This window comes from Peromyscus leucopus, chromosome 19, assembly GCF_004664715.2.
Source record: "Peromyscus leucopus breed LL Stock chromosome 19, UCI_PerLeu_2.1, whole genome shotgun sequence".
NCBI lineage: Eukaryota > Metazoa > Chordata > Mammalia > Rodentia > Cricetidae > Peromyscus > Peromyscus leucopus.
In genome coordinates this window covers 28,022,255-28,047,072 of record NC_051079.1, presented here as the reverse complement: position 1 = coordinate 28,047,072, position 24,818 = coordinate 28,022,255, and the positions used below count along the sequence as shown (strand labels likewise).

The 24,818-nt window shown below is 44.5% G+C and overlaps 1 protein-coding gene across 3 annotated transcripts in view; it reads right to left on the bottom strand.

Moving 5' to 3' along the window:
• Arhgap26 (Rho GTPase activating protein 26) overlaps nt 1-24,818 on the bottom strand; it is a 400,407-nt gene that overhangs the window by 67,015 nt on the left and 308,574 nt on the right. For all 3 annotated transcript variants that reach the window (XM_037197112.1, XM_037197113.1, XM_037197114.1), the window contains exons 19-20: nt 22,436-22,574; nt 9,401-9,551 (exon numbers count right to left, since the gene is read on the bottom strand). In XM_037197112.1, coding sequence (XP_037053007.1) covers nt 9,401-9,551; nt 22,436-22,574 — 290 coding nt within the window. The remainder of the gene's footprint in view (nt 1-9,400; nt 9,552-22,435; nt 22,575-24,818) is intronic.

The window sequence follows — 24,818 nt, the reverse complement described above, 5'->3', positions numbered from 1 at the left end:
CAGTGCTCTGTATTATGAGAACTGTTCTGTCAATACCGGCATCTTGATCAGATCATATCATACACAATGAATGTTCAATGAAAAGAACCAGCTAGCCGAAGAGTCATCCACCCTCTTTTTTTGTTTGTTTGTTTTTTTGAGACAGGGTTTCTCTGTGTAGCTTTGCGCCTTTCCTGGAACTCACTTGGTAGCCCAGGCTGGCCTCGAACTCACAAAGATCCACCCTGCCTCTGCCTCCCGAGTGCTGGGATTAAAGGCGTGCGCCACCACTGCCCGGCAATCCACCCTCTTTAATGATCAAGAGGCATGCATTTGAGACTTGGTTGGCTGGGCCACACTGAAAATGCGGCACTGGTGACTCAACAGTGTTCCTCTGAAAGCAGTCCTGCCTTTTGTCTACCACTTAAGGTGTACTGACTTCAGCCGGGGCAGGGCTCTGCACGGGCAATGAGCCAGTAGAGGGAGGATTCAGGCTTAGCCCTAAGAGCTTCGCAATGAGCTAAATCATGTTTTTATTCTCATGGAAGTCTACTATCCTCATGCCCTCTGCCACTGCCCATGGGGGTTCTCAGACTTTAGCAAGGTCAGCGTTATCTGTAACGTTTGGTAAAGCAGAGACTGCTGGGTACCTTCACCAGAGTGTTTGATCTGGGAGGTCTAGGGTGGGTGGGTGTGAGAGTGAGGATTTGTCTCATGTATCTAACAGGCTTCTGATGGTGCTCAGGATGCTGAGCCAGAACCATACATTGAGCCTGCACATCAAACTAAGACTGTCCCAGAACACCTGTGTAACCCAGACCAAGCAAAGCCTCGAGAATAGAGCTTTCTAAATCATTAACATAGGGAAGGGGTTGAAAACATGATCCTGGGACTGTTTCTCTATCCAAGGAAGCATCTGCCCCACAGATTCACTAAGTTTTTTCAGAAATCCACTTTAATGTAATTTAGTACATCCAAGGTAGACTCTGAATCTACTTATGACATCCATATATATATATATATATATATATATATATATATATATATATATATGGAGCAATGCTTCCAAATTAACCATAAGTGAGAAAAATTATATTGCAGCCTTCCTTCAACGTCCCCTCAGGAGCACAACAGTGCTGAAAGCCAGGACAAATCCCTTACCCCAAAGAATCTACCCAAAAGTTATGACTGAATAAGCCTAACACCCACATACCGATAAAACAGGGTGCCAGGAGGCATCCGAGGACAGCTAACTCAGAATGAAATCCATTCACTGAGACCCTTAATTATACACCGAGGCTTGATGCATGCACGGTACTGTCAAGGCAAATTTGGGAAATTATTTTAGATGACTGAATAAGATTAGTCAGTCTACAGAAAAGACTCAGCCCCTTGACATGTTTGAGTTTGTAAAGGGGAAAAGAATATGTGTGAGGTGAAGCATTTTTCCATTGTGATCCCCATGTTGCTGAAAAACAGGGATATGGTGGGGCACTGGGAAGGTGCCCATCTGCCCTTCCAACACTGCTCTGCTGACAGGCCATAGGCATCCAAATGCTGCTCACTGCCCTGGTGCATGAGAAAGAAATTCTGCTGGGTCACCAAAGTATGATGGCTGCCTCGAATAGTTTTTATATCATAGAAATGGTGACCGGCTAATAACCAAACATGTTGATCCAATAAAATTCAGATGGGTTTAACTAGGCAGGAAGCTCCACCCTAAGCAAGGAAAGCCCAGTGGGCCTTCCAAGTAGTGAGTGAGATTGTGTGTAGGGAAATGGAAAAAGCAGACAGGAGAAAAGGCAACTTGGAAAAAGACAGTAGGCCACACTGGTAATATTCTCTAGCCACGTCAAGACAAATATGACCAGTCACTCAAGTATCTGTAGCCTCTACAGCCCCAGGAGCTCAAGGAAGCAGAGTAAAGTTCCAGATATGTCTCAGATACAGCAGGGAATAAGTTGGAGTCACCAGGAAAAGACTATTCAATTTTCAAGTTATTCTCCCATGTTTGCAGGCAGAAGTCTGGAGAGGCCTTTCCTGCCTGCAGGTAGATGAGTGGCAGAATCTTCAATAACAGCGAAATCTTTCTCTACAGAAGGCCAGTCCAGCCAGAGGAAAAGTCCTCTCTCCAAAGTCTACAATCCAAAAAGTGGCTAATAGCAACACTTTGAGAAAGTCCCGGTTGTACATTCTGGTATAACTATCTTGGCATGTAACAACATTGAGGATAAAATCCCCTTTAAAAATGCCATTGATGAACACTTGTCTAATGCATATTATTCATTTTGTGAATCATTTGGTCTCAATTAATAATAGCTATGCATATGCTCATCAGGTAGCCCAAGGGATTTGAAGGTTTCTAGATTTTTCAGGAATAGGAGTGCCTACCCAGGACGGTTTTGGGTTAAGGTGGGTCATTCATCACTGCAGGATTAGATTCTAAGCAGGAAGCCAAGGCAGGAAGGTGAGCAAAACAGTGGGGGTCCTTTCTCCACAAAGCTAAAGTGTATGTCAGGACTGAGGGAACAGAGAACAGGCTATGTGTGCCCAGGGAGAGTAGGCTCCAGAATAACATTGACAACAGCATTGATCACAGTGGGAGTGTGCTAAGAGTTGTCTCACCAATGTTCATGCCACCTTTCTGTGCGGGTAAAATCACCTTACTTTGCAGGTGCAGAAACTCAGGGAGAGACAAAGTCACTTTCCTCTTGTCCTTCCATCTGTCTCCTTTATACTCTTTGGTTTTCTTTGCAGAACTCACCGATTCTTTTCCTGTCTCTACAAGAATGTACAATCCATATAAGCAGAAACTACCTTGCTTCCTTTTTCTTTCGGGGAAAGGGTGTGCTGGTATTGAGCCCAGGGCCTGGTGCACGCTAAGCATACCTTGCTGCTCTTTCTGCCCCTTCTTTACATTCCCTGCCCTTGTGTTTGTAAGTGACTATACTTTCATGACTCAGAACACCTGCGCACAGTAGGTATTCAACTGATGCTGGCTGCATGTACCCTGGTCAAACGAATAAAATGTAAGTAAAAGTGTCCAGCGATCCCTGAGGACGCTTCCCCCAAATCTCATCTGAGAGTGACTAAAGCAAATGCAGGAAAGCCTGGAGTGCTTCAGAGAAGCCACTCTAGAAGCAGGGTGCATGCATCCTCTCCAGAGCCTGCTGGCCCACAGCTTGCTGGGCCTCGCACATGAGGCCGGCTGACTCTGGCCAAATCTGCAAGCATTTAACATGTACACATCTTTTAGATCAATGGAAATAATTAGGAAATGCAGATGTGCACATGTCTTCAGATGAAAAGATGAGAAAAGCCATCTTATTTGTGAGATTACTGGCCAGTGAGATACTTTTGGCGGGTAAGCACCACTAAAACAGAATGCCTAGGCCAGCCTCTGCCACTGGTGTGACTGTCCCCATCCTTCAGGCCTCTTTAAATCTTAACATTCTCCCTCCATCCGACCAGTCTGAAGAAAGCATATGCCTAGGAGTTTCTAAGTTGGTGGCATTAATGTGACATGTAATGTCCATGGTGGGGCACCCTCTTACATTTTTTTACTCAGCGTTCGTTTACTTCCCTTTAAAAAAATATCACTATGTTCTTACAGGCACTGGGCAGATATCAACTTTCTTGATCATTGTGGAAAGAGGGGACTTTAGGAGCCATCTTTAAGCACCTACTGGATAACCTCCATTCGTGGAGATGGACTAGTCTCATTTCTCCTCCAGCCCCCAGGATTGGGGTGGGGATGTTCATGGCTACGGGCTGGTATTTTTGGCCAATCTATGTTGGTGCCAGAATGAAAACCTAAGGTTTCCTACTTTCCATTTCAATGGCTGAGCCATCCTTCTTCTTGGCCTCAACCATTAGTCCAAGCTTTTATTTTGTTTCTTAATTTCTTAGAATCTCATTATAAGATACTTTCTCTCTTTAAAAGGTTCTAAAATCTGAGATGCTAGTCTCCACAGAGTACCCTGCTACAAGCTAGAATATTTCCACACGTTTCTGTCTTACCCAGGTAGCTCAGTTCCATACAACACTCTGAGGCCATAAAACCACAGGCCTTAGGTTGGTTAACTTTGCTGTTTACTAAACCACTCTTAAACTTAATGGTTTAAAACAACCATGACACATGACTCATCACAAAGCTATGAGCAGCTTTGCTGTAGATCTTGCCTGGACTAATTCATGAGGCTATATTCAAATAACTGGCAGCCAGGGGTTGCAGTTGGCTAAGACACTCGGCTTCTTTCTGTGATATGCTATCATGCTCAAGGTTAAACACACTGCTGTACATGATAGCTGGGTCCCAGGAGCATGATGTAGGAAGCTGCAAGGCATTTTAGCCAGGGTTTGGAAGTCATTCTTAGTCAATTTTACCACATCCTATGGGCCACCTGACCAAGGATGAAGGATGGCCAGATTATGGGGACTTTAGCTTATAAGGATGGCAGCAATGATTCTGACCCTCATTTAATCTATTGAAGGCCTAGAGGTAGAGGAATGAGGCATGGAGCAGGTCAGTTCTGAGACTGCAGAATCTGAATGTTGCCTCCTGTCAAGCTTAACATGGACTCCATCCAGCCAGTCTTCTTCTTTTTGAAAAGAAACTGAAAATCTGTACTTTAAAAAAGTGTATGTTAATAGATTTTTATTTTAGAGAAGTCTGGGACTTACAGAAAAATCACAAGAGTGTTCATGTGCCTTGTCCTCTCTTACTCCCTAAGTTTCTCCAGTTATTAATATCTTGGTTAGGACACTGTGCTGATGGATGAAGCAATGCTGATACAGTTTTATTAACTAACCCTTCTAGTTTGTTTGGATTCACTCTTTGTGTCCCATAGGCTTTACTGATTCTGACGAACAAAAGGCATCTCTTACCCACCACCTAGGTGCTACAAAGGATAGTTTCAGTGTTCTGAAAATGTCTTGACCCTAAATCTTTATCCTCTCATCCCTCTCCCTGTATCCGTGGCAACCACTGATCTTTATTACAAACTCCAGAGTTTTGAATTTGTCAGTAAGCTGTGTAGTTGGTATCACCAGTCTTTCCAGACTAGTTTCTTCAAATGAACAATATGCATTTAAGGTTCCTCTGTGGCTTGATAGGTCATGAAATTGTATTTTTTTTTTTTTTTTTTTTTGGTTTTTCAAGACAGGGTTTCTCTGCGTAGTTTTGCGCCTTTTCCTGGAGCTCACTTGGTAGCCCAGGCTGGCCTTGAACTCACAGCGATCCACCTGTCTCTGCCTCCCGAGTGCTGGGATTAAAGGCGTGCGCCACACCGGCTGAAATTGTATTTTTTAAAATATTTATTTATTTATTTATTTATTTATTTATTTATTTATTGATGTGCTTTTGTGTACACACATGCAGGTAAGGACAACTTCTCAGGGTCAGTTTTGTCCTTCTACGATGTGGGTCCCTAGGTTAGAACTCACATCATCAGATCTGGGAGTAAGTACCTTCACGCACTGAGCCATTTCTCAGGCTCCAGTTACATTATTTTATTGTTGAATGATGAGAGTTCATGGGGCAGAGATACTGCACAGTTTATGCACTAACATCTCCTGACAGATATCCTCATTGCTTCCAAGTTTTGGCAATTATGAATAAAGCTGCTTAAGAATCTCTGTGGATGTTTGTGTCTGTAAGTTTTCAACTAACTTGGTGAAATACCAAGAGGTCTGACTTTGGTCATATGGTGAGGTATATTGCATTGTGTAAGGAACACACATTTCTTCCTAAGGGACCATGCTGCTCTGCATTCAGACGGCAATGAGAAGAAGCTGCTACCACTGCCATCTTCCCCGACGTCGTCTGTGCTGGGATGCTGGCTGTGTTGATGAGTGCATGGTATCAGTTCTTTGGTTTTCATCTCCCTGTGACACATGATGGAAACATTTTCCATTTGCTTTTTGCTATCTGAACATTCACCATTGGTGAAGTATCTGTTCAGATTTCTTGCCCACATTTTAACTGTGTTTGATGTTTACTTATCCTTGAGTTTTATGAGATCTTTGTGAGTCTTGGATGTTGGTCCTTTATCAGAAGTGTTTTGCAAATATTTCTTTTTCCTAGTCTATGCTTTATTTCTTTGTGTTCTTAGCTTTATTTTTTATTTGTTTTACATTAAAGAAGTTGTAACAACATTTTCTTTCACAAATCACACCTTTGGTGTCCTATTGGAAAAGTCACCATCACAGCTGAGCCCACCTAGGTTCTAAGTTGGGTAGCATAGCATTTTATATTCAGAACTACAATCCACTTGTAGTTAATGCAGTGAAATAGAAGATGTGTGTCTAGATTAATGTTTTGTCTTTACTCTCCATGTCCAGAATGAAGTCTGGGTTTTTGTGTGGAGTTTTTCGGCTTCAAAGGTTGGCTAAGTGCCTTTGCCAACCCTGTAATTTCCCCACAGCACACTTGTGAGTAGGCTGTGTTAAGCTATGTTGGATTATCTGGACTTCCTTGTCCCATCTACCAAGAGTTTCCCTAATACCTACCTAGCTCACACTTTCCCTACCTCACTTTTCTCACTACTTTCATCTGGCCATGTGACCAGATATTCAGTTAACATTGACTCTGAATACATTTATGAGCTGCAAGTCCCATTCAGGTCTGCCCCATGCCACTGTCCACCATTCTTAGGCAGAGTGTAAATTCTGGGAGGGCAAGAACTCTGCTCTTCTGGTCTACCCTAAGCAGCTTTACAGAAGTCTAGGCACAATATAGGCAGGCTTTCACAAGATTTGCTGACATTTGCAGACCAGCTGGACTTTGGTGCTAGGTTATCAACTGCCCTCTGGTCTTCAGGAGAAGCCTGGCTATTGCAGAAAGCTAGGTGAGTAATTGCCCAAGATTGATACACAGTGGCCTTGTCCTAGCATGGGTAGAATGGTGGCAACTCTGACTTTGATGTTCAATGTAGCTTTATGCTCACACCAACCGCAGGGCCTCAATGTCCTAAGAGAACTAGATGGATCATCAGAGTATCAATGGATGGTGAGTAACAAACATGTTTCTTTCATTATGATTTCTACATGGTTATGATGATCAACCAGTGTGCAATGAAACCATGGGGAAAGAATGAGTAAACTAAAAAGAACAGGTAGTTTCCTAGCGACTGGATCCTCACAGTATACCTAATTAATAATAAGCAAAGGAAATGATAATCTTCCATCCCCACTCTGGCCACATTTTTGTTTCCATCTGCATCAAATACTTCTAACCATCTCAAAAGGACCAGAGATGGGAGAAGTAAAAGGATGGGTTGTGCCCCGGCCTGACCACCACAGCATGGTGTGCTGAAAGACATCTGAGAACCAATTTACTCAAGGAAAGCAGGGACTTCTGTTTGTCAGGACTGCTGAGTTTCCATCTGTGCTCCACGCAGGCAAACTCTAGGCAGGAAAAACTGGGAAGGCAGGAATCAAGGACATGCTTTGGGCTTAGGAAATGGCCCGTGAACCTGCTGCAGAGTTTGTAGGGACTTTGGCATGGCCTTCACACAGGGATGAGCAGACGCAGGCACTCTGTTAGCAGTTCCAATACATTTGTCGTCTCTACCCTCCAGATCCATAGGAAATCAGTCAGCAACTCACTTGGCCTGTGGGCAGCAGTCTTGTGGAAAATAGAGACAGAGTTCTACTCCAATCTCTTCCAAAGACAAACTGGTACAACTATTCCTGATGGCACCCTCCATTCTGGGAAAGTCCTGAATCTGAATCAGGCAGAAAACCCCTAGATTTCATGAAGCAGGCTAAACAATCCCAATAAATAATGACAGCCCAAATTACATACAGATAACCTTAAAAATAGCCCAAGGCCCCCTTTTCAGGCCCAACTAAAAGGACATTTCCCTTTTGCATTTAGCTGCTAAACAATCTCTTGGTACACACTGTACTCAGTGGTGACTCAGGGGCCCAAGCTACCAGCTGCTAAAAGCCAAGATTAAAGACCACTGGTTGGTAAAATCAAGAGTATTAAGCAACCTGGGATAGAAATTCAACTTTGCTCATGCTGAGCAAGCAACAGCTGTAACACAGGCTAGGTTGACTGATTTAAACAAAACGGAGATGAAAGAGCCAAGGAAGGAGTATGGTAGAAGGTATAAAAGGGGAAGGGAGTTGGAGTCCAGGGTAGGAAAGGGAGCTGAAAGGGGAGCTGAATGGCTAGGAAAGCAGGTGCACAAGAGCTTGAGGAAGCGTATAGCAAGGCCAGAAGACTCCAAGGGCAAGTCCAGCTATGGAGACCCAGAGGAGACTCTGTGCCCACAAGATGGAGAGGTTCAGCTGCTCTACACTCTAGAGGCACTGCCCCACCTCTTGGTGGACAAACACACTGTGCACCAGATAGCAGGCCAGCAATTAAACTTGCTGAATGCTATGCTTTAAAGCTGCCAGCAACCAAGGAGAGCCCTGCCTTGCTCAGTGTTCGATTTTACCTCAGCCTGCCGTTACACTTCTTTTATAAACACTTCATAAGTCAGTTTCAGAGTTCTTCTTCTTCTTAGGCATTTACTATCATTTCGTTTGTTCTAATACAAATGTTGGGCCCATTTTGTAGATGACAAATATCTAAAATGGAAGGGGACCTTAGGATGCTATCACACAACAGTACACAGAGGGACGGGAAGAAGGTGCTGTTGTCCTGTATGATCCTGAAGTTGATGCTTCACCAAGAGAAACAACTGCCTGCAGACAGCCTAGGGCTGAGCCTCCATCTGGTTTCACTAGAGAACAGCGAAGTCAACTGTTTCCCAACTCTTGTACAGCTGGTGGTAGAGCATCCAACTGCTCTGATCAGAGCTCACATTCTTTCTGGAAGACTCTAGCTGACACAATGTATGGGGTGGTCTAAGAAGCATGCTGAGCAATGTGGGTTGAAGTCACAAGACAGAACTTTCTGGCCCTAGTTGAATAGTTTCTGGGGAGGACTGGACGACTAGCTCCAATACTTTATCTTGTCTACAAGTACTCAAAGCCCCAAATGGAACAAAAAATTAAATAGCTCTTTTCTTTTACAATCTCTAGCGAGAGGTCATTATTACACTAAGTTTTGATAACAGGAAGACATAAAGGGCTACTCCACACCAAGTGTTCTTCTGTATGGAAGCAGACACAGAAGTAGCATTGAACATTGTCCAGTAACCAGCACAGGCAACAGCCATCACCAAAGCCATCTCAGCAGGACAGTGCATCACAGATCAAGGCTAAGAAGCAGTATGTTAAGACTCTTCTTTATGGTGATGATGCCAAAGAAAAATCCACAACAAATCAGCCAAGTTCCAAGTTCTGGGAGAAGGTTGGAATTATGTTCATGGAACAATGACCCAAAGTCAGGTTGAGCCAGAGAAATTCTGGCAGAATGGATGATCAGAGCCAATGAGGAGCAGATAGGGGCTATCATACTTACAGTGAATTGGGCCGAGTAGGTTTGACCACATCCAGGTTTGGGTCACTGGAGTTCATATTGGGCTGCAGGCTGCTGCTAGAATTAAGGATGCTGTTTGCACTGGAGGATACTGATTCCAAACTGGAGTTGATGATGCTGTTCCTTTGCTCCTCTGTAGAGAAGAAATGATAAAAAAAAAAAAAAGGCCCATATGTATGTTAATAGAATAGGGTAGGCTGCTCCCACACATACAAAATTTACAAATAAGGAAACTAAATTGAAATATCTGAAGCTTTGAAAAAGTACAGAGGAGCCAGGCATAGTAGTAGCACATGCCTGAATCCTTAATATTCAGAAGGTGGAGGCAGGAGGATTAGTTCATTGCCAACTTGGGCTATTTGAGTAAGATTATCTCAAAAACAAACAAGTCAACCCAGCAATAAAAATGGGACATGAGAAAGGACAAGATTTAACAGTGGTAATGGGGGTGTGGGGGTAGTGAGGTAACTCAGTGAGTAAAAGCACCTGACATCACGTTCCAGTCCTTGGAAGCTACAGGGTAAATGGATAGAACATGTTGTGCCTGCATACACAGATACCCACAGATCTACCCTCCCTCCCTCTCCTTCCCACTCCCCCTCCACCCTCCCTCTCTCAGATAAATACAAAACAAAACAAAAAAAGAGTGGGAAAGGAAAGATCAAAGGGGAACAGGTCACATGGATCTTAAAGCCGAGTCCTTCCTCATGTTGAAAGGATCACCCCCCTACCACCACACACACCTTTAGTATAAGCCAGGCTCTTTGCTTAAAACAGCCCTGTATATCATATGACTCCACCTAACTTGTACCTTCTTTTGATTCACAGATGGTAAGGACAGAGAGAGGACCTCGTGGACTCCTTGTGTTCAGCCACATTTTCTTCTAAACCCCCTGCCTCTAACTGTTTCGGCCATGTCATACCTCCAAATTCACAGCACATCACCACAGACTATCAACATGGCCATTAATTTCCTTAGAACTCAGCTGGACTAACTTGATGACCACACCCTAGAAACATCTGCCTGCCTCTGGAGTCACACATTTCAGATTTAACTTCAAGTTAATTCTTTAATAAAGAGAGGTATAAGGGCTGCACAGTTGTCTGCAAACACAAGACAAAAAAATTGAACCCATGGTCCAAGCTACTGCATTCACATTTGGAAATTACTAGTAGAGAAACTTGAAGTCTCTCCAAGAGTTCTCCTCTGACTGGCAACATGGCCTCAGGGACATCCCATTAAATTCTTAAATTCGTTTTCAGTTTTTTTATTTTGGTTTGTATGTATGGGTGTTTTGCCTGTATGTGTGCCTGTGCATCACATGCATGCCCTGATGGACCCCTGGAACCAGAGTTATAGACAGGTGTATTGTATTTATCTGAGAGAGGGAGGAAGGAGAGGGAGTGGGAAGGAGAGGGCGGGGGTAAGAGTACATTTATGGGTGTCTGTGTATGCATGCACAGCACGCTCTATCCATTCACCAAGGATTGGAACTTGATGGCAGGTGCTTTTACTCACTCAGCTACCTCACTACCCCTTACACCTGGGAATTGAACCTGGGTTCTCTATGAGAGCAGCCAGTGCTCATAACCCCTGAGCTATCACTCCAGCCTCTGACCTCAGAGTCCAGATGAATCTCTGAAATGGGGAGAATGAGAACTGCCCTGTACAGCTCATGAGCTGTCATGAGGATCAAGTGGGATCATATGCTGGAATGTGCTTTATAAACATTGGGATAGCGCTCAAAGAAAGGAACTTTCTGTTTCTTCTCATCTCAAAAAACTTGGAAGCAAGAATTGAAAGATCTGGGGGATGATGCAGCTAAATGGCATGGGTACCACTGGTGGAGCAACATGTTACTTCCCTTCCCACATTCCAGACTCACTGGTCACAACAACTGGTGTTGCTGGCCATTATTTCATTCGCCATGAAATAAATGGGTTAATTTTTCTGGAGCCTTCATCTATGAAGGCACGCTACATCTCAAAGTGACAGACTGGAATCACTGACCCACTCACTTATAGATGAACATTTGAACTCGAGTCTCCTTTGGACGACAAAGGGATGAGAGCATTGAAAACGCTTTCCTCTGGGGGCCGGAGAGGTGGCTCAGGAGGGAGGGAGGGGAAGGGGAAGGGAGTAGTAAGGGGAGGAGGGGGAAGAGGAGGGAAGGGAGGAGTGCAGCAGGCAGACTACCAGGGCCAGTGAGCAGGACTTACTACCAAGAAGAGATAAACCTCATAAGCCCCAAACTGCAAAAGAGACGGCTGAAAACTTCTAGGTAGAAGTTCCTCTGAGGTGCTGACAGTCTTGACTGAGGGAAAGTAGGAAGGTAGACAGGAATGTAAAGATTACTCCAGAGAAAGGGTCAGGGAGTAAAGGCAAAAGCAAACAGAACATTTCAATGGTTGCAGCAAACGAGACCAAGACAAACTCTAAAGCATTTGGAATAAATTAAGAAATAAAGGGAAAATGACTCAGTAATGTCACTTAAGACAGGAGGCCACTCCCACTGTGGGCAAATGAATACTTGCTTCTGAGAGGAAAGCAGGAGACTGGAAGACCTCCTCCAATGAGAAGGAGCCACCCCCTCACATAGGGGAGCTCGGCATCCGCATCCAGGGGGACAGGCCAGCTCCGGCAGCCCCATGAGAAGCTAGAATGGGCACATCCCATTTTCTCAGTGCTCACTGGGGAAATACAGATTATAAACTGGGGGACTTCAAAAGAGACCAGCCACCAGTCAGGAGCCAAGCCCACAGGATCAGGGAGGAGCAGGAGGATGACAAAGGGAGAGAGAATGCTGCTCTCTGGGGTGCTCAGAGCTGGCTAGTCAGTGAGAATGCTCGCCTTCCCCAAGTTTGTTGTCAGTGAATGCCTCTTCCAATATTAGTCACCAGAAGCAAGAGCACAGAAATGAGGAAATGGAGGAATAAATTGCCAGAAATAAACACGCTTAGAGAATGTGTTGGATGATTTCATGAAAATATATCTTAAAGCACTGACAGCAGGTATAGACTTAGTCCTTAATGACATAAACTACTCAGGGGAAAGCATAGGCTATCTGGGCACACAGTGTCTATTAAAACGACCTGTGAGGTCAGAGGTCACTATACTTTCCTGATGAACAGCCCATACATTCTGCACACCAAAGCCCCACAAATGGTCACACATTAAGTCACAGATAGAAGAGAATAATATGCAATCAAAGTTTCTTCTGCTGGAACGGAGAGAGGTGAGGTTGTGTGGGCCTGTATTTTGCAAGTGCTTCAGGCAGGGACCTTGAAACCAAAGCACTGGTGACTGTGGGCAGCATTTATGTTTTCTGTACAAATCAAGAGCGGAAAACACAAGTGTGCAACCAAATCACTGCAACTAAAAAAGGAAAGCCACAGAGTAATTTTGGTGATGTTGTACTTGTTCTGGGGGTTGCCATGGAAACGTGGAAGCTAAGCTCCAGCACTCTTCATATTTACTAAGTGACTCCAACTCACTCTAATGGCAACCCCATCCAACACAGGAGGCGGGATCTGTTTATCACAGAGCCCACAGGCAAAGGCTGGGAAACATAGAGCCAAGCCAAACGTACAGGTCTTTGGCAGGCTGGAACTTGTCTGGCCCTCTGAACACACAGAACCGAAGGGTAAACACGAAACGTAGATCTTCGCCACTTTACGGGATAGTCCCCACTCTGCAGAAGCCTGTCAAATTTTGGGCTAATATGTCATTTTTCCACAACACAAAACACTAGAGGTTGGAAAGAAGCACTCACGACTCCTCACGGGGACAAATCTCTCCACCCCGCCCCACCCCCCTCTTTCCAGGCTCAAAACATGAAATCAGGGGAAAAGAGAGTTACTAGTCGGGGAGCTTTGCAGAGAGCCTGAGTTTTTCACAGAGAAGAGAGCGGCACAAGCAAAATCCCCAGCGGCATTCCCGTGCCATAGCTGCGAGAGAGGTGCACTCTCCTCTGCTTGTCAGAGTTGTGCAACGAAGTCTGTGATGCATCATCTCGACAAGATGGGATGATAATAGCATGGCAGGCAGCTTAATGAATTTTGCAATAAAAATGATGAATGCACAGCAGTTTCTGAATTTGCCATCTCTGGGAAACACCCAAGTACATGGGAAGCTTGGACTCAGACTTTGTGACTGTGCAGTGATTCTTTTTCACACTATAGCCGCCTTCCTGCCTGGGTAGCACAGCAGACCAAACCAGAAGAGAAGCCAAGGTGGTCTGATCTCATGGTGGCCCGGTCTCAGTGGTAAAAATAATTGTACAAACAGTATGTAGTGTATGTTTAGGCATGTAAAAACAGCAGCTTAGGCCATGAGTGAAGGAGTAAACAAGGGTTTGATGGGTGAGAAAGAAGCATGGCCAGTGTACGGCTTGATCGTTTGTGCAGCGCCTGATACTGTGACTTTCACCAGGTTGCTTCAGTGAACAGCATCTAGCTTGGTCTACCATGGACTGGCTGACTTATGCACTCTTTTTCTTTCTTTTTTTTTTTGGTTTTTTTTCGAGACAGGGTTTCTCTGTGTAGCTTTGCGCCTTTCCTGGAACTCACTTGGTAGCCCAGGCTGGCCTCGAACTCACAGAGATCCGCCTGCTTCTGCCTCCCGAGTGCTGGGATTAAAGGCGTGCGCCACCACCGCCCGGCTGCACTCTTTTTCTATAGTGTTCACAATAACCTTTTTCCTTGCAAAGGAAGAAAATGTCATTACAGTGGATTTTATGAAAGAGTGGAGAAGGCATGGTGGCTGGCCTACGAGGGAAATGACTCCCAAGAATGAGGCACAGAAGCACAATGGAGAAGCCCAGTCCTGAGGCTATGCCCATAGTGGAGGCTGCAGAGATGGCACTTAATAGCTGTGCTGGGAACGGAATGATTAGAAGTAAATTCTCCACCACAGCCACGTTTGCTGCCGACCCTCCTGTCTGTGCATGGCTAGTAAAAAACTATGTATAACTTTGCCGGGCGGTGGTGGCGCACGCCTTTAATCCCAGCACTCGGGAGGCAGAGGCAGGTGGATCTCTGTGAGTTCGAGGCCAGCCTGGGCTACCAAGTGAGTTCCAGGAAAGGTGCAAAGCTACACAGAGAAACCCTGTCTCGAAAAAAAGCAAAAAAAAAAAAAAAAAACAAAAAACTATGTATAACTTATTTTTATACCATGAATCGTTAGAAATTGGCTTGGGATAGTAAATAGGTGATACAATTAGGGAACTTTGTTTGCAATAAGAAAAATTCAACACATAGTAAATATGCATTCCTTTCCAATTTAGAAAATATAGGAAAGCATAATACATATACTAATATCCAATATGTGCAACGTTCTAGCTATATTCATTTTGGCATGTAAATATTCAGTTATTGTGTTATATATGGACAGAGATAGGCAGGCAGGCAGGCAGGCAGACACAGACACACACACACACACAAAGAGAGAGAGAGAGAGAAAGAGAGAGAGAGAAAGAGAGAGAGAGAGAGAGAGAGAGAGAGAGAGAGAGAGAGAGAGAGAAGCTGTCTTTTAACAGAAAGATCACACCATACCTAATGCTATATTAACTGCTTTGTTCTCATATGTTAACACACAGATGTAAGCCCATAGTATCCTTTGCTCCATCACGTAATGACCCATCTTAAACTTCCCTTATTGTCATTTGTCTTCTACACATCAGTTTTAATGGCAACATCAACTATTTGGTTTTCAGCCACACACAGTAACCACACATAATTAAGCACAGAGCTACATTACACCTTCTGGAGCCTCTGTGACAACAAGAATCTGTGTGGACAATCACGTCATCTGCCAAAGCAAACACGTGTGTCCAGGGCACTCAGGATCTCCAAAGGCAAGCTGAGAAATGGCACATGCTGCAGCTTTGACTGCTCAGAGAGAGACATTACATAAGCCTCTCGACTGTGTGAATTCTCAGCCGTTTTTCAACAAGGAAGACACATAGGAGAAGTATAGAAGCTAAATTTTTAGACTCTCACTGAGCCTGTCTGGGAGAGGGTCCAGGGATGCATTAGCCGAGCTAAAAGAATTAATCAGAGATATAATCCCAGCAGCTAGTTAACATGATCCATGTGAAACAATGCCCAAGGATCCATTCCTGTCCCTAATCCACCCCTACCAACCCTGAACAACATATGCCAAGGTTTCTGATGTGTTTGTACTTGAGCATTAAGGGAGCTCTTTCTGGAAGCAGGGCAGCTACGTGTCCCTTGCTGGAGGCCTCTCCTTTGGAATCTGCAGGGCCAGAGGGGGACTACATTCCTATTCAATGGGAAGGTGACACTCTAGTATGGTGATAATTATCATAATCACAGACAACAGTTATTAGGTGCTTACTGTGTTCTAGGCCTTTACATGCGCTGGCTCATTTAATTATGGTAATTAGCCTCCAGGACAGCTATTATTAGTGATCAGTTTTACAGATGAGAAAATGAAAGTAATACCTTCCAGGTGTCAAAAGGACTCAGTCTGACTCCAGGGCCTCTCTTCACAGTCACCATGCCAGCCCACTCTACTCCCTGACAGGAGCCCTAGAGGTAGCCTGGTTGGTCCTAACAGAACATAACAATTGTCAAGGTTCCCATCCCACTTAACCACTGTTGGTCTGTCTACCTTGAGTTAAGTGTAGTGCCCAGGGTCTGGGTCTCCTGCCTCTGACAGCTCTGGAGAAATGGAGCATCCATATTGTTACTAAGCCCCTAGAGTTTAACGCACACCAGTGTCTAAGTACCATTGTTCCAAGAAGCTCAGTTCAACATCTCATGTGTAAATACTAAAATAACTGGGGACAAGGCCACTCTTTATTGTCTATCTGCAGCCTCTTGGAAGAAATCACAAAGGTGTAAAGGTCTTGCTGTAGGCTCTCTTCAGCCCTGCTGACTCTGCTTTCCATAGCTGTCCTGCAAAAGTACAGCTCGGTGTTAGTGCCCTTCGCTAAGATGTACCAGTCCCGTTTCTGCTGGGAGGTGATCTATGTGGAAACCCAGGGGTTAAACAGTAATCTCCCTTGCAACCATCCGTCTGGTAGCACAGTTGAAAAACTTCCTTCCATCTGTTTAGAGGTGATCACAAATGAGAGCGCCTTGGCCCAGTAAGCTAAAACCATCACTGAATGCATACTGCTTTTAGCAGCCCTGCTGCTGGGTCTGGAGGGGAGGCTGCCACCTGGCTATAGATTGTCAGTTTGCATATTAAAGAACTCATTCAATATGGCTCAACTGCCCCCATAGTATCCCTGGAAGCTGGGACAGATGGCCTTTACTGCTTCTGTATCTCAGCTTAGCAAGGTTTTCACTTGCATGGCTCAAAAACTGAGGAAGGTCTCTTTGTAAAGATAAAATGGCATAGGGAAGGGAGGACATCTGGGCGACAAACTCTTGCTATCTGCTTAAAGTTTCGTCTTAGTTTATCTGCCTATAAATTGCAGCTGAGTGGTACCTCATAGGATCATCAATTAGAGGTATGAGAAGAAATAATGATGGGCTTAGCATGATGGCTGGCACATTACTTAAGCTATAATTGTTTTTGTCCTTGTTACTGAATGAGGCTCAAATAGAGTTTGGTCTCGAGGGTTCCTCATTAAATGTATACATTCATTCTTTCATACTAGTTCCCTAGCCTAATGCAATTTACCTCTCAGATTCATGAGAAGAACTGCAAATATTTGGTCTTCCAGATTATGTCCAGCAGTCCTCCCTAACCAAATCATTCTCCCAGCGTCTACCCCACAGATTGAAACTGGAAATTTAGGTCATGGGTGGTTAATGGTATAGCTTTGATAAGGTGACTGGGTACAAATTTCCTACTTCGTTGCTAGGTGACCCTGAGTGCATCATTGATTATAGATTTAATTTTCCTCCAGCTGGAAAATAGAGACATTACCTCTGTCATATAATTTTAAGGTTCAAATTATGACATACACAGGGACCAGCATGAAAAAAAAACAACCTTAATAAGTTATATATCCCTATACAGTAAACACAAATAAAGAGAGGATGGAATTTAATGGGGAAATGTCTTCTAAGTTCAACATGGGGAAACTATCTTTCCACAGCTCCACCAGGACTTACAGCTCTGCTCTGGCAGTTCTGCATCACAGACCTCTTTCTAGCCTTTTCCCAGATGGAATCCCCATTTCCCTCAGTATCTTTCTAACAATTCCCCCTTTCACAAAACACTCCTTGACCACCTACAGACAACTCTGCTTGCTAGTCCCCCCGAGTCTCCCATAAAATCCAGTGTGTTTCTGAAGATTTGCACGTGATGCTACAATGTCTTCTAAATCTTGTCAGTCCCTTTGCTCACTTCCAGAGTTCTCAACTCACAGGCTGTTCCCATGTCATCCCTAGTCCTGCTTCTACCACATACTGCCTAAGCTTTCATACTGACCAAGAGAAACTCTCTGGCTCCTCATCCTGCAAAGAGGTCACTGTCATCATAAATGTAGCCTTCTGTTGGGGGGGGGGGAGAAAAAGGCAACTTGGAGAGTACTTCACTCACTCTAAAAATGGAGGCCAAACTCATGCGCAGGTAGGCAATGGGTCCACCCATGCAGAAGGAAAAACTCCATCTAGCACATAGGACACTTCTATCAGACACTTCTGTGAGTCAGAAGTGAAGGTGCAAAGACCTATGACCTCTCAATGTGACCTTCAGGACTGTCCTTTCAGAAAGGAGGTCAGTGACAACATCGGGCCATAAACACTGGCACTGATTTACCTCTGAGAGAAAGAAATGGGCCTCAACTTCTGTAGATCAGGACCCTTGAAGGGAGTAGAGGTCTACTGAAGTTAACAACTGGAACATCAGAGGGGAGGCAGTTTCCTGAGCCTTCCTGCTAGGTATCTCATGGTGGACAGCATAGGGACTGCCCAACACAATGCTATCACACTGCAGGTACTGTAGAGAAGAAACAGGAGTAAAAACAAGGCTCAAAAGAGATCAGAAAGACATAGACAGACAGAAGACGAAATGAGCTTCCAAAAACCAGGATGTGGCCAGTGTGAAGACTAGAAGAGAGGTGTGCATGCATGTGTAAATACTGTGTGTGCATGTTCACCATGTACAAGCTTTCAAACAATATAGGTACCTGGGAGACAGGACAGTTAAAGTTCACATCAAATCTGGACAGGTGTCTCAATAAACATCATATTGTCAGGTAAACACTGAGTGTCCACTCTCAATATCTCAGCCCAATTCTAGTCAAGTGAATAAATTAAGAGGAAAGATTGGAGCTGGCCAACACTGAGAACCAGGTCTGGGGACATCCTACAAGTAGCCTATAAGTAATTCTGAGATGGAATGTGGAAGAATATCTTTAACTTAGTAGCTAGGAATTTCTTTTTATGTACAGTACAGGATATTGTAGTGAGTACATCAAATTCATGTTTTTAGACATTTGACACATCAGAATTGAGGCTATGCAAAAAAGTGAGTTGCTTTAAGATCAATTTAAAATGTGTTAAACAAGCAACACATACATGTGCATGCACACACACGCATACACACACACAAATAATGTGGTTGTGGTCCAAACAGTAAAAGGAGGTTGTATATAAATGACTACAATTTGGGAGGCACTGAGCTAGGTTTGTGAAGAGGTTTTATTTGAAGGGTGCCATTCTGTGGAAATATGCAATTTGCTTCCACAGATTACCTGTATACTCCAGCCCTGTACTTTCACTTGAAAGGGTGCTATGAGAAAGCTTTCTGCGTTTGTCCAAAAACTGAACGAAAAGAAAGCTGAAGTTTGTGAAAACATCACAGTGCTCTGTCACCTACTGGTGGCAACAATGACAGGGTATGATTAAGCCAGAACTTCCCATTCCCTGGCCCAGTCCTCCTTGCACCACCCACCAACTAGCCCCTGCTAGGGTGCTTTCCACACCAGCCTGGACACCATTCCCATTTCTCAGAAGAAAATAAATACTCAAAATGCACTGATTTTGATGATAAAATGCACATAGTTTTCTATTCACATCCACCGTCCAAACAAATGCACACACAGACATAGGTACACGTACACACACACACACACACACACACACACACACACACACACGCACGCAGATTTTTCTATTGCAATGTCTCTTACAGAAGCTAGACCCTCTGCCAAAATCCATGCAGGTGGCGACTGCAGTCCTGTTTCCGGTCACTGGGAGGAAGCTGCATTGCTTCTTCCTCTGTGCCCAGGACATGGCAGTCTGTCCTGCTGCTTAGACAGGTCTGCTCTCACAGGTCCTTCCCTCTCGGCCTCGGCCTCCTGTGAGAAACGCTAATCTTAGGCCCAGATCTAACTGATTGTCTCCTCATCTCCCTCTTCTCTCCTCAATGCTGTCAAGTACGCTTCAGGACCAGGTCCAAGGCTGCTGCTGCTCTAGGCTGACCACAAGCCAGTTCTACCCGAAGCCCGAGGAAGTGACTGACACTGTGCGCTCTGTCCCCGCCTGCACTGCGCACTGCTCAGCAGGAAACCTTAGGTGACCGGGTGCTCCTGGAAACCTGAGAAGCACGCTACCCTGTAGCCTGATGCCTCATTCCCTCAGCAGATGGGGATGAGGTCAGCCCTGTTCCAAGTGTTCCCTGGTACACGCAGAGGAGCCCAAGTTCTGAGCGGACTATGGGGAGAATGACCCCCACCAGATGTTTAAGAAGAACACGGGCTACTGTTAGAAGAGAAGCCAATGCAGAGTTCAACACGTCCCTACCCTAGGAACTCTTCTAGGAACTGATAGGAAGGAAATGATCTGAGTAGAGAGGAACAGATTGAAATGTCAGAATGGTAACAGTAGCTTTACTTATAGAAGCAAAGAAACACATGAACTATGAACCAATAGCTGAGGAGCCCCCAACTGGATCAGGCCCTCCGAATAAATAAGACAGTTGATTAGCTTGATCTGCTTGGGAGGCATCCAGACAGTCGGACCGGGTCCTGTCCTCAGTGCATGAACTGGCAGTTTGGAACCTGGGGCTTATACAGAAACACTTAGCTCAGCCTGGGAGGAGGGGACTGGACCTGCCTGGACTGAATCTACCAGGTTGAACTCAATCCTCAGGGGAGTCTTTGCCCTGGAGGAGATGGGAATGGGGGGTGGGCTGGGGGGAAAGTGGGGGCGGGTGGTAGGAGGGGGGAGAACAAGGGAATCAGTGGCTGATATGTAAAATTAAATTTAATAAATAAATTTAAAAAATGAAAAAAAAAAAGAAACAAAGTATTTGCTGCAATCCAAATGGTGCTAACTCCCAGGGTATGGCCTTACTGTGAGAGTTCAAAGCTTATTTGAATGCAGCAAGGTTTTGAGGGCAGAAAAGGTTTGATTTTATGAGTTATGGTAAAGAAGGCCTTTACTTCTCAATATAAAAGTAAATCAAACATTGAGAAAAGAAAACACACACACACACACATACACAATGCAGATATGAATCCTTATCTCCCTAAGGAAATCACTCCCCTCTCTGTGCCTTTGCTGGAGTTCATACAGATCAGTTGATGTCGTCTTCATAGTCATAGTCATAGTCATCATCATCATCATCATCATCATCATCATCATCATCATCATCCCAGTGTCTACTGAGCATATGCCAAGATGTCCTGGACCATCTGACACATTTTAATTTTCACAATAGCCCTAGGCCATGCAGAAGAGCTCAAGGCCTCGATTTCTACACTGCACAAGTCTCTTGTTACAGAAACTCAAGTGTGCTGTACATTTTAGGGCCCAGTCCTTGATCTCTGCAAAGACTCTGCAAAGAAAGTGGAAAACCACTGTCCCCAATGTCAAGAATAGGAGACAGAGATCCTGAAATGTTAGATACCAAAAGTCATCCACAGTCATCCATGGATGCAGATTTCCCACTGGGACAATCCAGAGCTTTTTGCCAGAACATTGTAGGGCCTCCCTAATATACATTTCTCTCTGATCCTAGTTGTTGCAAACACGGAACTAAATTTCTCACTCAAGTATGAGTTCCTTACAGACAAGGTCTCATTTTCATATCCCTAGATCATGAAAGTACCATGTAAATGTCCACTGCACTTTGGAACTAGTCTTGATGTCTCTGTGTAGCAGCCTTATGCAAGATGTTGTGATGCATAATTTTGTTAATCCTCAGGTCTACCCTCTGGGGTGAGCACTATTGTGCCTACTTTACAGAAAAGCAAACTGAGGATGAAGAGGTAAAAGTTTGTTCCTGTGGTAAAGTTGGTATAAGAACCAATACTGGCTGACCTATAGTAGATCACGAGGCCTTCACTCCTATACTATATAAGCAGATTGACTGATTAACTGCTTATTTTTTGTTTTGAGGCAGGTTCATGCTATGTAGCTTTGGTTAGCCTGGAACTTGCTATGTAGGCTTGTTAGCCTCAGACTTGCAGGAATCATCCTCTGTTGCCTCTGCCCTCTGCCTCCCAACTGCTGGGACACAAGTTTCTTGTCACAAACGTTGAAATATGACTGTATACTTTAGGGCCTTGTACTCAATCATTGCAAAGAACTTAGAAGTTCTGAGATGAAAAGGTTTGGTACATTTGTGGTGATATTTCTCTTCTACTTGGAGTAGAGAGGAATTAGTCTCTAATTCAGTAACTAAATTCAAAAATTTTAAAGTGTCAACACAGAGAAGAGTCTAAGAGTATGCAGAAGGCTCTGCTTCCCACAGGCACAGACTAGTAGGACAGGATGACTCCCTCCAACAATAACCCAAACCGAGTCAGGGGAAGGGAACTGTTTCTCTGAGACCTGCCAACAAAGGAGGGACCTCGGGCAGTGCCAGAGCCCAGTTCTTGTTGTGCAGCAGAGAGAGGAGCCTCAGCTTTTTGTCCAGAGACCTGTGACTTTCTTTCTCGGCAGTGGAACCAGGCAGGCCAACTAAGACACAGAGTCTTCTGGACACCTAAGGCCAGCAGCACATAACAAGGATGCCCACAGCAAGCCATGGATGGAGGCAGCAGGGATGTCTCCACATACCACCCTGGCCCTGGGTAGCAGACTCACGTTTTTCTGTGGACGGCATAGCATGGAAGAGCGTCAGGGGCCTCTCGCTGCAGGATGGGGGTTTGGAGTCGCTGCTTTTCTTCCGGGACAGGTGTAGCTGGGCATTGGTGAGGGGCACGTCAGGAACAGTGTTGAATATCTGCACATCAGAACACAAAAAAGTTACACGTTTCTGTGGACTAGGAAGAAAGCACAGGTCTGAATCATGACAAGGAGCTTGGTGATGAGTTCGAATAAGGAAGCAGAGATGAGAAAGGCCTCCAGCAGGAGTAGGCCTCCACCGAGACACTTCTGGGAACTGGGATTGAGTACTCCAGGAATCGATGCAAGAGTTCACCTCCCCCTTTTAATCCCTTCTACCATAGTTTTTCTGGGTCTCCTCTGCTCTCTGCAATGGGAATGTAAAACAACAGAGATAATCTATTGTCTGCTAACAGTGAAGGTTTTTTTTACTGCCTTTGTCCAGAACCAACTAATCCAAGTGCCCTTCTTTTCTCCATTTGGTCTCCTCCCCAGTTATTTACAACTGTTTCACAATTTTATCTCAGACCATAAAACAGATTTAAATAATGCTCCCAAACTGACACAGAACAGGGAACATTTTTCTTCCTCATCAACTACCCTCACTGGGCATGGCCTTCCTCTTTTAGAAGCTCTGTGTTATCTGAGAAGGTAAGATTTACCATATTTCAAAGGATGGAGGTGGGTGACCCTGATCTCTCTCTCTCTCTCTCTCTCTCTCTCCCCCTCCCCTCCCTCCCTCCCTCTCTCACACACACACACACACGGATGTACATACATACGTACACATTTAGAAAATGTAGAAAGTCTAAAGAAAACCTCACAGTTCTATTATTTATAGATTATAACTTTTAGGAGTTAGGTTTTGTGTCTTTAAAAGGTTTTAAAAATCATTTTGTTGTTATTTAAGAACATGTGTAGTAGCTACTTTTCTAACTGCCATGACAAACACCAGGCAAGAAACAACTTAGGGGAGTTTGACTTGTGATATAAAAGTACAGTCTATTGTAGTGTGGATGTGAGGTAGGAGTCTATCATAGTGTGGATGTGAGGTAAGAGTCTATTGTAGTGTGGATGTGAGGTAGGAGTCTATTGTAGTGTGGATGTGAGGTAGGAGTCTATTGTAGTGTGGATGTGAGGTAGGAGTCTATTGTAGTGTGGATGTGGGGTAGGAGTCTATTGTAGTGTGGATGTGAGGTAGGAGTCTATCAGAGTGTGGATGTGAGGTAGGAGTCTATCGTAGTGTGGATGTGAGGTAGGAGTCTATCAGAGTGTGGATGTGAGGTAGGAGTCTATCGTAGTGTGGATGTGAGGTAGGAGTCTATTGTAGTGTGGATGTGAGGTAGGAGTCTATCATAGTGTGGATGTGAGGTAGGAGTCTATCGTGGTGTGGATGTGAGGTAGGAGTCTATTGCAGTTTGGATGTGAGGTAGGAGTCTATCGTAGTGTAGATGTGAGGTAGGAGTCTATTGTAGTGTGGATGTGAGGTAGGAGTCTATTGTAGTGTGGATGTGGGGTAGGAATCTATCGTAGTGTGGATGTGAGGTAAGGGTGCAGTCTATTATAGTTTGGAAGTCATGTTGGAAGGAGTGGCTCACAGCTGTAGCAACAGGAACATGAAGCTGCTTGCTCACATCTCAATGGATTAGAAATCTGAGAGACAGCCGGGCGGTGGTGGCGCACGCCTTTAATCCCAGCACTCGGGAGGCAGAGCCAGGTGGATCTCTGTGAGTTCAAGGCCAGCCTGGGCTACCAAGTGAGCGCCAGGAAAGGCGCAAAGCTACACAGAGAAACCCTGTCTCGAAAAAACCAAAAAAAAAAAAAAGAAATCTGAGAGACAGAGACTTGAGGAAATGGGCTTGGCTATTAGTTCCAAAGTCTGCCCCCAGTGACCACTTCTCCCAGCTATGCCCCACCTCCCAAAAGTTCCATGGACTCCTCAAACAAGAGTTTCAAATGCAAACCCATGGAGAATATTGCACACTTCAGTCACAGGGAGGTAACAACCCGAGACAAAAATCTTACCCACTCTTACTTGCCTTACTACAGAGTTTTTTTTTTTTTTTTTTTTTTTTTTTAATCACCATAGCCAGCACTTACATGGTGCTTACCATGTGAGTAGCTGCCACTTATTGCAGTTCCTGGGGTGCTAGTCACAGCACCCTGTGCTTCACAAGCAGTTCACTCAGTGCTCAGCAACTCTGCATAACTGCTAATGTCCCAGTATTTTATGAAGAACCAAAGAATACAGAAATGGAGCTGTCACATTTATAGATATAATTATGGAAGATAACACAGGGTCCTTTTTGCCTAGATTCCTTTGTAAATGCATATGATAATAACACCCATTCAAACAACCAAT